The sequence below is a fragment of the Giraffa tippelskirchi genome, chromosome 13 (assembly GCF_054371585.1).
Source record: "Giraffa tippelskirchi isolate mGirTip1 chromosome 13, T2T-mGirTip1v1.2.pri, whole genome shotgun sequence".
Taxonomy (NCBI): domain Eukaryota; kingdom Metazoa; phylum Chordata; class Mammalia; order Artiodactyla; family Giraffidae; genus Giraffa; species Giraffa tippelskirchi.
Window position 1 is genome coordinate 61,795,077 of NC_137287.1, and position 14,442 is coordinate 61,809,518.

The following is a 14,442-nucleotide window of genomic DNA, read 5'->3' on the forward strand; positions in this document are numbered from 1 at the left end:
TGAAGTGATGGGACTGGATGCCATGTTCTTAGTTTCCTGAATGTTGAGCTTTAAGCCAACTTTTTCATTCTCCTCTTCATTTTCATCAAGAGGCTCTTTAGTTCTTCTTCACTTTCTGCCATAAGGGTGGTGTCATCTGCATATCTGAGGTTATTGATATTTCTCCCAGCAATCTTAATTCCAGGTTGTGCTTCCTCCAGCCCAACATTTCTCATGATGTACTCTGCATATAAGTTAAATAAGCAGGGTGACAATATACAGCCTTGACGTACTCCTTTTCCTATTTGGAACCAGTCTGTTGTTCCATGTCCAGTGCTAACTGTTGCTTCTTGACCTGCATACAGGTTTCTCAAGAGGTCAGGTGGTCTGGCATTCCCATCTCTTTCAGAATTTTCCACAGTTTATTGTGATTCACACAGTCAAAGGCTTTGGCATAGTCAATAAGGCAGAAATAGATGTTTTTCTGAAACTCTCTTGCTTTTTCGATGATCCAGTGGATGTTGGCAATTTGATCTCTGGTTCCTCTGCCTTTTGTAAAACCAGCTTGAACATCTGGAAGTTCATGGTTCACGTATTGCTGAAGTCTGGCTTGGAGAATTTTGAGCATTACTTTACTAGTGTGTGAGATGAGTGCAATTGTGCGGTAGTTTGAACATTCTTTGGCATTGCCTTTCTTTGGGATTGGAACGAAAACTGACCTTTTCCAGTCCTGTGGCCACCACTGAGTTTTCCAAATTTGCTGGCATATTGAGTGCAGCACTTTCACAGCATCATCTTTCAGGATTTGAAATAGCTCAACTGGAATTCCATCACCTCCACTAGCTTTGTTCGTAGTGATGTTTCCTAAGGCCCACTTAGGTCTTTACTATGGCTGAGTAATATTCCACTGTATATATTAAATATATATACCACATCTTTATCCCTTCATCTGGAGAGACATTTTTAATTTTTTTAATTGAAAATATAGTCTGGTCATTCAGGCTTGTCACAACTACTCAACCCCACTGTTGTAGCACAAAAGCAGTCATTGAGAATTCCCTGGCGGTCCAGTGGTTAGGATTTCATGCTTCCACTGCTGGGGGCCTGGATTTAATCCCTGGTTGGGGAACTAAGATCCCACAAGCCATGCAGCGCAACCAAAGGGGGAAAAAACAAGACAAAACAAGCAGTCATAGACAGAACACAAGTGAGGATATGGCTATGCCCCAGTAAAATTATTGACAGAAAGGCTTTGGTTTGAATTTGGTCATGAGCCATTGTTTACGGACTCCAGGTCTTAATCAGAAAGTTGGTATTTAGTAGAGTTATATTTAAAGCCTTTAATAGTCACCTTTATAAGTCACAAGATGATTAAAAGCAGGTTTAATAGGATTTCAGTTGAATATGTTAATCCAACAGTATGACATGACTGTTGCAGAAGCCATGTTCAGTCACTTATATTAGACTAATAGTATGTTTAATTTTGAGGATGATATTCAGGAGGCTGAAATATTTAAGACAGTGTATCTATAATGAGTTAAAAGCATTGTTTCTAAGTTGAGGAAAAGAAGATTTCAGAGGGACTAGCTAGCTATCTTCAAATTTTTATCATATAGACAGATGTAGGGGTTTCCCTGGTGGCTCACATCTGCCTGTAATTCAGGGGACGCACGTTTGATCCCTGGGTCTGTAGGAAGCATGGCAACTCACTCCAGTATTCTTGCCTGGGAAATCTCATGGACAGAGGAGCCTGGCAGACTGCAAAGCGTCCATAGGGTCACATAGAGTCGGACATAACTGAAGTGACTTAGCACGCATGCATTCATGACAGATGTAGATAAGAATATTAGATTTCTAGTCCCATAGAACCCTACAGTGAATATATAGAGAAGGGAGAGTTCAGAACTTTATGTGGACTAGGATCCTATAGACTAGGATGGACACACATTGTTAATGGTTAAATACTCAGCAATGAGAGTTGTTATATGAGAATATATGCATTCAGGAAGGGGAGGTGTGAGGGGCAACTAAGTTTCATTTACAGAGGGGATTTGGCAAATAGAAACAATTAGTTGGGTGCAGTGTTTTTATCAGCTTAGTATAAGTGGAACTAAGAACATGAGGAAATACTAGTTTAATTTTGCTGAATGACTTTGAGGATATCAGGCATTGTCACGATCAGTTTAAAACTCATCTATACCACTAAAAATGTGATGGAATACAAAAGAAAATGTTTCTTTCTAGCAGTCACTTGGTTTTCTTGAGTGGTTATTTAGCTAAAAATACCAGGATAATTAATGTTATTTATTCGATATATTTTGGTGTTTTGAAACTGGGCATGTTAAGTGAGCCTGTGATTACAACACTGTGATTTCACTACAGGATTAAAATGGAGGAAAATGTACTTGTTGAGTTTACTTCATGTACTGTTTTGTAAAGGGGAAAAAAAGATTGCCTGTTTTACTTTATCAAATGATGCTGTGGATCAGTACTTCGGGTCTCTTATTGTAATTTACTGATTCAGAATAATTATGGCACATAGCCACCTTTCTTAAGGAAAAAATGAGTTCCAGAATATCTTAAATATCTTAAAAGTCCTCTTTTAAGAAAAAGATTGCATGAGGTAATGAAAAAAATTTTGTATGACATACTCTTTCACATATACTGGAAAATTGCATATTCTAGAATGATCATGTTATAAAGCCAGAAGGAAGGAATACTTAAAATAATAAACCAATGGTTTGGAAAGCTAGTGATTTTTTGATGCCTTTGCTTTCCACAACACCGTTTGCAAAGGAAATGGATATTTTGTACTCAGCATAATCACCGATAGCACAATAAATAGCAAAAATGTTCTCGTAAGTCTTATGTGAATCTTTATTCACCTGTTTCTCCTTTAAAAATAAAGAAAAATTCTTGCTGACCTTTAAGGTATATATATATATATATATATTTAAATCTAGGTATAGACCCATAAATTATATGAACATATGAATATTTTTCTGGGATGAGTAGGATGAGATTTACTTCACAGTATATGTATATTTTTAAATTAGATAGTTTGGGTTGTTACCTGGTTTACCGATTGGCTCTGCAGCTTTCCTCAATAGTTACTTTGATAAATGGTGCTTTGCATATGGTTGGAACTTAGTAGATATTTGAACACATGAATTGAAACATGTAATAAATCATAAAATTCAGAGACCTTTCCTAAATAGGTTGATAGAAACTCTTGACTTCTCGAGTTATTTGACGGTTTGGCCTGAAAGATCAAGCTAGTGATTTAGGCATACAGTTGGCTACTTGACCTACCTGGATATAGATATTTAAGAATTAAGAGTATTCATAAAAAGGTTGGGTTTGCTATACTATTCGTTGGCATTACATTTAAAAATTCAATTAAACGTTGGATATAATGCACTCACATGATCTTCCAATTCTTCTCCACAGTTGTGGCAATATATGATTATACAAAAGACAAGGATGATGAGCTGTCATTTATGGAGGGCGCAATCATCTATGTAATAAAGAAAAACGACGATGGCTGGTATGAAGGAGTCTGCAATCGAGTGACTGGTCTGTTCCCAGGAAACTATGTGGAATCAATCATGCACTATACTGATTAAATTTTTGCTTTTAAAGTAGGTTCTTATTATCACTCAGTCATACTGTGGGACTATTATGGTTAACAGAATTGTCTTAAAATGTTTTAAAATGTGCCCATATTTTCAGAACATGCTGTTTTATTGGTATAATTGACTGTCTACCTATAAGCATAAATCTCTGAGGCAGTTTGTGGATTGCTGAACAGCATTCTACATGAGGTTGCCTGTCACGGATTATGCTTACATACTTACTTACACATTGTTAACTTGATGACCAGCCTAAATATTCTGGGGGTGTGGGGTCTATTTAACAAATTGTGATTCAGATCGTGCCATCACATGTCTCAGTGCAGCATGGTTACTAACGCTCTGTCAGACTGATACTAAAAATCAGAAAACTTAAATGCTGGTGCTGGTCATACTTTTTGTTTAGACTCTCTCATTCTTGAAATATACTGTTTGTTTAAAGCATGCATACAAATTTATGTACTGAAATATACTTTTAAAAAATCCAAGATGCTTCCAATTTGTGTAATAGTTACTTGGAGTACTCATACTTAGGTCTCTTGAAATGAACTGAGTCTCTAAGTTCTCCACGTGAAACAAAAACAAAGGGTTACCTATAATGTTGTAATTTGTACCTGAGTTTTTTAATGAGTGAATTTGCATTATAAATTTTTTCCATTCATAAATATGTAAGTGAACCAAAGGTTTTTGTCCTTTCCTTCACTGGTTTGCTTTAAAAATAATGATAAATAAGAGATACCGATTTATTATTGCAGAATTATGGTTCTATTTTCTCAATATATTAACTTGGAAAAAAATTTAGCCTTATTTCAACCTATCTCAATAGCAGTGGCTGATTTTTGCAGAATTTAAAATCAGAGATGGTTATTTACAAGTCAGTCTACTGAATCCCTTTTCTAAAGTAACATTTTCAAAGCTAAGATAATGTGTCAGAGTGCACATGCTGTAGGTGAGATTCTTAAGGACTGCTCCGAGGCCTCTGGTTTCCCAGTGGACTGTCATATACGATTCAATGATAGGAAATGATTAATAATCTTTTACATATTTTTTTTGGTAGAAGTGAATGCAATGGATTTTCGAATAGGCACTGTTTAACCCATTACCTGGCACTTGCAACATAAAAAGATTTTAAATATAAAGTAATTGGGGGGAAAGGTGTGCCATGTATTCGTCATTGGACAGGGATATACCTGACAGACAGAGTTGTACTGTCGTTTGACATAATTGAAATGCAACACGTGCACTTTGTGTGTCTCCCCTTAAGGGAAGGTTCAAGGGGTGTTTTCTCATCGTGGATAATTCTCTGTTGCCTAGGACATTAAAGTAGAGCACTCAATTGTGGGTTTCTGTGTTTCAATGATTTGTTTGGATTTCAAGTTATAGTTATGTACTACTGGGCGTTACAGACTTACAACAGTATAGTAAATGGTAAGACTAGTGCAAGATGTTTATTTCTGAAAATTAAAGGCCATTATTGCTACCAAATCAATGTGACTGTTGCATACGCATTTTGCCTTTGTTAATCTTAAACATGATTTCAGTATCACTGGTAATCAGCTACCTTCTTCATTTCATTTTTTCAAGTGGACTGTTCTTTTAATTTTGTATATAACCTGTTGTCCAAATTTTATGTACAGTCTTTTATAATAAACCATTCTCCTTTATGAAATTTTGGATACTGTTAAAATCTAACTAATGTGGACTGAAATGTAGACTTCAGTTTTATGATCTTTACTCCTATGATGAAACAAGATAAACCATATGAATTTTAACATTATTTATTTGTGTAATGGCTTTACATGTGGCTACTATAACTGTGTAAACAATACCACATATAACCATCAAGATACCTCGATTAGAGTTTACAGGACTAGAATGACAGATTCAGATGGTTTAAATACATTTAAAGTTTTCTGAAAAACTTTTTGCCAATAAAAAAAAAAAGTCCCATTAATAAGGAAATGATCTTTTCAAATGATTTTTTTGGTTATCTGCACATGAAGCAAAGTATATTCCACAAAATTCTTGAGGCACAATCTGGTAAAATAGCTGCCAGAAATACCAGAAAGAGGTGTCACTTGTCTCTTGCGAGCACAATCTCTGAAAGCTGTATGAGGGCGTCTCTTTCTGGGGATGGTCGAAGTTTACTGATCTCTCTCACCGCTTCGTGGCAGTACCGCTGGGCGAGGTAGGTTGTCTGCTGCACACCGTCGCTCTACCGGACGTGGAACAAAACACAACAGAACAGATGCACGTCAGCCACTGGGATCAGCTCTTTAAATTCCTGCTACAATGAGTTAAAACATACTCTTGAGATCTGATTAAGAGCTGGACATTGTTTCTAATGTTCTCTCTTTCCCCCTTTCTCAGACTGAAGCATATTTTTATTCTATTACCATGACAAGTAGTGAACTCATTAATACCAAGTAGCCATCTATTTTCCCCCTATTTTTCATTTAAATATTAGTTTTTAAGTTACATGTACATTAAAATTTTTACAGTAAAATTCTAAGTGCAACTTAATACATTCATAATACAGAAGAGCTTACGATGAAAATCAACAGTTCCTTCTTCCAAAGGCACCAGTTTTGTCTGTTGGTTTTAATTATCTATTGCCTTTCTGTTAAGACAGGGTTTTAAGCCCAGCCATACTGTCTCCCAGCCTGACCACTGACTGTTGGTCTTCAGTTCTTCTATTGATCACTGTGGTCACCATGCAGCATCGACTTCTGACTTCATCTCATCTGAGATGAGGAAACCACTGCTCCTTCTCTTTCCTCTATCTTTACACTATAGAGAGTTGCATTCCATTTTGTAACCATGTTTTTATGTTGGTTCTTTCAAAAAGCTAAACACTAATAACATAATTATATTTACTATTTCCATTATGTCAAAATGTTTATGGCAGAATCAAGATATATAGTTGCTTTTCTTCTGAGTGGTTCCCTCTGTCATTCAGAACAAGATATCTGTAGCATCATGATTGAAAGGACACATTTTAGACACAAAAATCCTCAATAAGATACTACCAAACCAAATTTGACAACACATTAACAGGCTTATACACCATGACCAAGTGAGATTTATCCCAGGGATGCAAGGATTCTTCAGTATATGCAATTCAATCAGTGTGACACACCACATTAACAAACTGAAGAATGAAAACCATATGATCATCTCTAATAGATGCAGGAAAAGCTTTTGACAAAATTGATACACAAAAACTGCAGAAAGTGGGCATAGAGGGAACCTACCTCAACATAAAGGCCACCTATGATAAACCACTAGCAAACACAAATCTCCTTGGTGAAAAACAAAGCATTTCCGCCAAGATCAGGAACAAGACAAGGATGTCTACTCTCACTGCTATTACTCAACAGTGATTGCCTTGCCATGGCAATCAGAAAAAATTAGGAATTCAAATTAGAAAAGAAGTAAAACCGTCATCTTCTGTAGATGATATACTATACTGTACATCAGTCAGTTCAGTTCATTCAGTCTTGTCCAACTCTTCGTGGCCCCATGGACTGCAGCATGCCAGGCTTCCCGTCCGTCACCAACTCGCAGAGTTTATTCAAACTCATGTCCATTGAGTTAGTGATCCCATCTAACCATCTCATCCTCTGTTGTCCCCTTCTCTTGCCTTCAATCTTTCCCAGCATCAGGATCTTTTCAAATGAGTCAGTTCTTCGCATCAGGTGGCCAAAGTATTGGGAGTTTCAGCTTCAGCATCAGTCCTTCCAGTGGATATTCAGGACTGGTTTCCTTTAGGATGGACTGGTTGGATCTTCTTGCAGTCCAAGGGACTCAAGAGTCCTCCAACACCACAGTTCAAAAGCATCAATTCTTCAGCACTCAGCTTTCTTTACAGTCCAACTCTCACATTCATACATGACTACTGGAAGAACCATAGCTTGGACTAGACAGACCTTTGTTGGTAAAGTAATGTCTCTGCTTTTTAATATGCTATCTAGGTTGGTCATAGCTATTCTTCTAAGAAGCAAGTGTCTTTTAATTTCATGGCTGCAATCACCCATCTGCAGTGATTTTGGAGCCCAGAAAAGTAAAGTCTGTCACTGTTTCCATCGTTTCCCCATCTATTTCCCATGAAGTGATGGGACCAGATGCCATGATCTTAGTTTTCTGAATGTTGAGTTTGAAGCCAACTTTTTCGCTCGCCTGTTTCATCAAGAGGTTCTTGAGTTCTTCCTCACTGTCTGCCGTAAGGGTGGTGTCATCTGCATATCTGAGGTTATTGATATTTCTCCCTACAGTCTTGATTCCAGCTTGTGCTTCATCCAGCCCAGCATTTCTCAAGATGTACTCTGCATATAAGTTAAATAAGCAGGGTAACAATTTACAGCCTTGATGTACTCCTTTCCCGATTTGGAACCAGTCTGTTGTTCCATGTCCGGTTCTAACTGTTGCTTCTTGACCTGTATACAGATTTCTCAGGAGGCAGGACAGGTGGTCTGGTATTCCCATCTTTCAGAATTTTCCACCGTTTATTGTGATCCACACAGTCAAAGGCTTTGGAATAGTCAATAAAGCAGCTGCTGCTGCTGCTGCTGCTAACTCACTCCAGTCGTGTCCAGCTCTGTGCGACCCCATAGACGGCAGCCCACCAGGCTCCGCCGTCCATGGGATTCTCCAGGCAAGAGTACTGGAGTGGGGTGCCACTTCTCCCTTTAAATAAAGCAGAAGTAGATGTTTTTCTGGAACTCTCTTGCTTTTTCGATGATACTATACATAGAAAATCCTAAATAATGGCACCAGAAAATTGCTAGAGCTAATCAATGAAGTGTAGTAAAGTTGCATGATACAAAATACACAGAAATCTCTTGCATTCCTATACACTAATAATGAGAGATCAGAAAGAGAAATTAAGGAAACAGTCCCATTTACCACTGGAACAAAAAGGATAAAATGCCTAGGAATAAACCTACATAAGAAGGCAAAAGAACTGTATGCAGAAAACGAAGATACTAATGAAAGACAACATGAACAGAGAGACATACCATGTTCTCAAAAGAATATTGTCAAAAGGACTTCTATTACCCAAGGCAAGCTACAGATTCAGTGCAATCCCTATCAAATTACCAACAATGGCGTTTTTCATAAAATCAGAACAAAAAATTTTAGAATTTGTATGGTAACACAAAAGACCCTGAATAACCAAAATTATCTTAAGGAAAATGAAGCTGGAAAAATCAAGCTCCCTGACTTCAGACTGTACCTACTCCAAAGCTATAGTAATCCAGACAGTATGATACTGGCACGAAAGCAAATGCAGATCAATGGTAAAGGATAGAAAGCCCAGAGATACCCTTGCACCTATGGTCACCTCATCTGACAAGAGAGAAGACTATATAGTGATTTTCAATCTCTTCAGTAAATAGTGCTGGGAAAACTGGACAGCTTCATGTAAAACGAAATTAGGAAGGACACTCCCTAACACTACACACAAAAATAAACTCAGAATGGATTAAAGACCTGAACACAGGCCAGCAACAATAAAACTCTCCAAGGAAAACATAGAACACTCCCTGACCAAACTTGGTCTTGTGTCTCAAATTTGTTACATTAATTTGGTTACCAAAGAACTCTTCTACTGCACCATACCTAGTGTTGCCTCTTTTCCTTTTGAAATCGTCTCACCTGTAATACGTACTGTCGCGCTCTGTCCACGTCTCCTGGTGAACTGAACCGTCTCATTATCATAGCATTCATTTCTGGGAACTAACCAGAAAGAGAACCTATTTAGAGCTCTTGGGAGAAATCAAATGTTAAAGCATCAGTTTGCAAGAACAGGTTAAAAAAAAAAAAGGTGATCAAAGGTTTACATGATGTGGGTGGGGGAGCAGCAAGCTGTTGCAATTACAGCAGCAGGCCCGGCAGGCCCAGCGACAAGCCAGGCCCTGAGAGGTGCCTCGACCTGACCCGTGCTCGCTCTGCCGCTGGTTCTCTCCTGGGTCCAATGCTGAGTGAGCGGGGAGGAGAAGGCGTGCGCCCCGACACCTACCAGCTTCCCTCAGGGTCTCAAGTCACTGGGGGCCCACTGGGCCTCTCCCCTGAGGTTTCTGACTCAGCAGCCGTGGGGCCTGTGGGTGCCTTTCTACTGCATTCCCGGGGCGGTCCTGCTGCTCTCTGCCTAAGACAAGGGTAAGCATTCTGCTTTCAGTCCTAACCTGTGCCTCACTTGAGAGCCGCCAAGGTCTCTGAGCAGAGGGAATCCCGGGAAAAGCTCAGCTTGTGGACGGGATGGGGCAGCAACGCTAGACGCCCGCCGGCCCTGCAGTCAGCTGGGGAGGCTTCCGGTGCAGCTGCCTGGATCTGCTCCCTAAGGTTGACTCAGCTGGCTTGGGGTCTGGCCCCGGCGTCATATTTTAAAAACTCTTTGGGCATTTCTAATATGCAGCCAAGGTTGAGAACCATGGAGTTAAGAGGAGACCGAGATAGAAGTGGCAGTCAGGGTACTGGAGTGAATTTTTTTTTTTTTTACCGGAGTGAATTCTGAACACCAGTTTAAGCTGACGGCAGTTAAGAGGAAAACAAAACAGGTCCAAGGTGCAATGAAGAGAAAATCTGTCCTGTAGTACTTAGCAACTAGGTAGGGGAACTGTCACCATGAACAGAACCTGGAAGCCAAGACACCAAATCATTTCCTCCTCTAGACTCGAGCTCGTGTCCTGCTGCCACAGCCGAGCTCCTCTGCCTCCTCGTCTATGTTAGGAAGGAGCCGAGCTACATGATCAGAAATCTGTTAGTTCTAACAGCTTATAGTCCGTGAAATGAGGTTACAAGGTGTGTGGTTCCGGCTAGGCAGTGCCCAGGGCAGCGGCCAGTGCTCCCCTGGCAGGCAGCCCGGGGGATGAAGTCAGCTTTGTCCTGGAACCACCATGGTGTTAGTAATCCTGGAAGGGAAACTAGGTCACAGAAAAATCTCAACTAGATGGCAGCAAATGACGAATGAAGAATGTTCCTTTCAGAACAAAGTACGTGTCCAGACAAAGGAGAGGCTGCTTATAACATGCTTATGAAATGTAAAGAGTGGCAACTGGTTAGTTCTTAAATGAAAACCAGTGATTAGTTTCAGGTACTGGTCTTTTAAGAACAAAAAGTTTAAGTTTCATAGGAAAGCTCCCATCAGTCAATTTTAGTGGTAAGAGTCAAACCAAGTAGGCATGGGTCTTAGTTACTTAACACCGTATTTCACAACTGGATTTCGAGAAGGCTGCGTATCCTCAAAGCTAATGTGATACTGGTCCGGCAACTGGTAAAACTACCTTTTTTAGGGGAGATGAGCATTTTCCTGCAGTACCAACAACTGGAGTAAAATGTGCTGATTGGGTGGTTTCTCTTTGGTTCTTTCACTATAAAAAGCACTGACAAAGCAAAATCTGGGGGAAAAAAAGTTTTTTCCACTGAGTGTTGACTACATCTTTCCTTTGAAGCATGAAATGTGTGCAATTTTAATATGCAAATATCAAACTCTTCCCCTAGGCGTTCCTGTTCACCAGGTGGGAGGAGCGCTGGCCTGCCTGCAGACCTACTGAGAAATAGGAAAGTTCTTGTTGCCTGGGCTCTGATTTTAAGAGGGAAGTCACCTGTGGCCAAAATCAGAGTCTGACTGTGAAGTTTGTCCATAAACTAATGACAAAAGGTGGTCGGTAAACTGTGGTGAGCTTGTTACTCAAGCAAAACTTGAGGGTGACTCTAAGGCAGCGACACTCACAACAATAGCAGAAGCCCGTGCAGCTGGTGCGGGGCTGGTGGTGGTGGTGTTGGCGGTTGGAAGCATGACTACAGGCTGACATTTAGTTAGGTCTGCTGACTGATCACAGAAGGAAGAGATGCAGAAGAAAGGAGAGAGCTTTTCAAGGGTATTTGGGAACAAATATAATCTCACCAAAAAAGAAAACAACTTCCATTTGGTTTCTGAAGATCTTGAAATCCAACCTCTGTTATTTAACGTTAAGGTTTGTGTTTTTTATACATAGTATAGTATGTGTACACATACACATGGGAGTGTGCTGTCATCTCTCGGACTTCCCCAGAAATGTGGAAGATTTTCTTAAATCCTCATTTGACCGAAAACCCCTTCAGAGAGATTTCAGAAATAGTGAGTTCCAAACAGAAGGGGTTTCTATCAACAAACTCCAATTTTAAGACAAGTCAGCATGCTAAATGAAAGGAAAAATGGTCTCCCAAGGTTGCTTGTCTTGGTGCAATGAAACTCAATGTTCTTAAGTGGAAAAATTCAAAGACTAATTAATCTGCAAACAAAACACACCTACCTATGGAAAAAGATGACAGGCATCTTGGAATTACTCCACTAAATGGGCAAACAGCAAAGGCTGACACAGACTCCTGAGTGTCTTCAAAGCCTTTCCAGCATGGGAGAAGCCAGTCCCCTGCTCTGGGTGGCCTCTGGGGGCTCAGATGGGCCCTTTGGACACCAGTGCTGATCCCCACAGGCAGCAGCACTAATACTGAGCGTGTGGGGACACGACACTGGTCTAAGAGGATGCAAAGCATTTAACTGCCTGCTGTGCCATTTACCCGAGGTTTCATTCTGGCCAAGTTTGAGCATCACTTTCTTATTTGTAGAAGGGACATACTACCTATCCCCAGAAGAGCTGTGAGATCAGAGGTAATCCTTTACAAGCTCTAAGAGCAATGCATTTTCCTTCAGTGGAGATACTGCAGTCTCATGTTATTTTATGGAACTTATTTTATCCCAAATCAATTTTAGCCCCACAAATCTTGACAAATTTCTGACCAAGAATCTTAATTTTTGACAGTGTGAACTAGTAGAGCCTAGACGTGATGTTTTATTTGAAAAGAACTGAAACATTTGACTAACTGTAGGCCCATGTGCCACAAGACAGAACAGTCAGTCTGCTTAGGAAACAAGTCCTGTCTGGAGCGGCATCCTGCTCGGCCTCACTCCAAAGCCTGTGCCTTTTAACTCCTTTTCTGGGCAGATGGGAGAAGCCTGTCCAGTGAGGGTGAGTGTGCGCCTCGTTGATGCTGGGCTGTCCCAGTGATACAGAACTGTGGTTTCGCACACTGCATGCTTTTGGTGGTTCCTTTTCCTTTTTTTTTTTTTTAAAAACCACCACTTCTTAATCTCTTGTAGACCACTGACAAGTCAATCTGTGGGCGTGGTCCACTGCCCTCCGACTTCACCCCCTCCGTATCTGCAGGCAGAATTAGTGATACTCCTTTGAGTAGAGGAAAGTAAATGTGTTTCTTCTGAAACACATTCGTGGTCAAACATAATCAGAAGAGGCAAACATTCTCCATCCTCAGGTTGAAGCGGGACCCTGCTGTTAACGGAGTCACAGAGGCTCAGGATAGTTATGTAGACTTGGGGAGACTTCTGACAGCACAGCCCCCCAAGGCTTTCAGCAGACTGCAGGCTTCTTCAGGGAGAGGCGGGTTCCTCAGGCATCCTGATAACCCGGGGACCAGGGGCAGCAGCTCAGAGTGCCGGGCCCAGCTTGTGGCTCCTCACCCACGTTTCCTCACTGGGGCCCGGGAAGGAGACTCGTGTCTACAGCCAGTGCCTCCTCTTTCTAATCTCAGAGGCCTTACATGGACGTGGCTCATGAATCCTCTGCTTTTCTGTGAGCTCATGGTTAAAAAAAGTAAGTCCCTCACTCACCCTTTAATGCACACAAGGTGATCTGACAGATTTTTGTCAGAACGTGTCGCTTTGAGTTCTGGCTGGGCAAGTCAGAAGAAAGGAGCCACTCCTAGCAGACCTCACACTTCTCACCTCTGCCTCAACATCCCGAGAGGCTGCCCAGAGCCTGTCCCCAGGCTCGCTCCTCCGTCCCCTGCTGCCCCCAGGCACCTGCCTTCTCTGAGTATCACCCTGTTTACAGCTAAAAGATAGACTCTGTTTTCTTGCACCAGAAACTGAGTGAAAACAAGGACACTGGTTTTTGGAATATCAAAATGGATCCAATTTTTTAAAAATCTGACTGTAAGGAAAAAAAAACACAAATGGAATCACTGAGGTCTATGGAAAAAATGATTTATCTTTGTAAATTCTGAGAGAAATAGAGGCAAAATTTTCAGCAGACTACAACATTTTGGACCAAAGAGCTAATTCTAAATTTCACAGCCTGGTGATGAACATTTAGCTTTGCTAAACAATGAATTAAATACGAAGATGAAAATCTATTAGAAAGAAGTCCAAATACCAGCTAATGTCCTACTTCTTTCAAAGAGCATTTGGCAAACCAGAAGCAGTGTGGCCAGGGGCCAGAGCAGGATCTGGAAGGGTCCGCCCTGCTAGTCACCAAGGCTTCTCCGAAGCTTCCGCATATTAAGGGGAAGATGATGGTAGCTTTACTTCCTTCCTTAATTCACAGCCCCTCAATCTGGATAAAGAAGAAACTATGTGGTCCCAGTGCATCCCTCTGTTCTTGACATTTTTGAGGCAATGGCAGAGGCTTGCTGAGAGCAGCCAACAGTCCTGTTAAATTTCTAGAACTGGAGAATTACTCCTGCTGGGGGCCTTCCTGTACCTGTTTGAGGGGCTCTGATGCACAAAGTCCAGCCCTATAATCAAGATGTGGAAACTACCCACCCTGTCAGTGCCCAAGACACACAGAAATGATCGCAGCACTTCCTTAAATGCACACAGCACTTAATGCACACAGTATCTCCATGAGTATCATCTCAGGTAATCCTTACAGTGGCCCTGGAAGGAATCTTATAATCTTCTCAATGTTACAGACAAGGAAACAGAGTTCAGAGGCAAAAATGACTGGCTTGGATGCTTCAGCCCTGGACTTGGGATCAAATCTAGAACTCT

General features: G+C 40.8%; 2 protein-coding genes across 56 annotated transcripts in view; one reads left to right on the forward strand and one right to left on the reverse strand.

The window, feature by feature from the left end:
- The window catches only part of ABI1 (abl interactor 1), an 85,244-nt gene extending 79,856 nt beyond the window's left edge, over positions 1 to 5,388 (forward strand). For all 50 annotated transcript variants that reach the window (XM_081554240.1, XM_081554241.1, XM_081554208.1 and 47 more), the window contains one exon: positions 3,430 to 5,388. In XM_081554240.1, coding sequence (XP_081410366.1) covers positions 3,430 to 3,605 — 176 coding nt within the window. In that variant the 3' untranslated portion in view covers positions 3,606 to 5,388. The remainder of the gene's footprint in view (positions 1 to 3,429) is intronic.
- Positions 5,374 to 14,442, reverse strand: part of PDSS1 (decaprenyl diphosphate synthase subunit 1) — a 34,638-nt gene continuing 25,569 nt past the window's right edge. For all 6 annotated transcript variants that reach the window (XM_081554244.1, XM_081554243.1, XM_081554248.1 and 3 more), the window contains 2 exons: positions 9,270 to 9,350; positions 5,374 to 5,826 (listed from right to left, as the gene is read on the reverse strand). In XM_081554244.1, the coding sequence (XP_081410370.1) occupies positions 5,686 to 5,826; positions 9,270 to 9,350 (222 nt within the window). In that variant the 3' untranslated portion in view covers positions 5,374 to 5,685. The remainder of the gene's footprint in view (positions 5,827 to 9,269; positions 9,351 to 14,442) is intronic.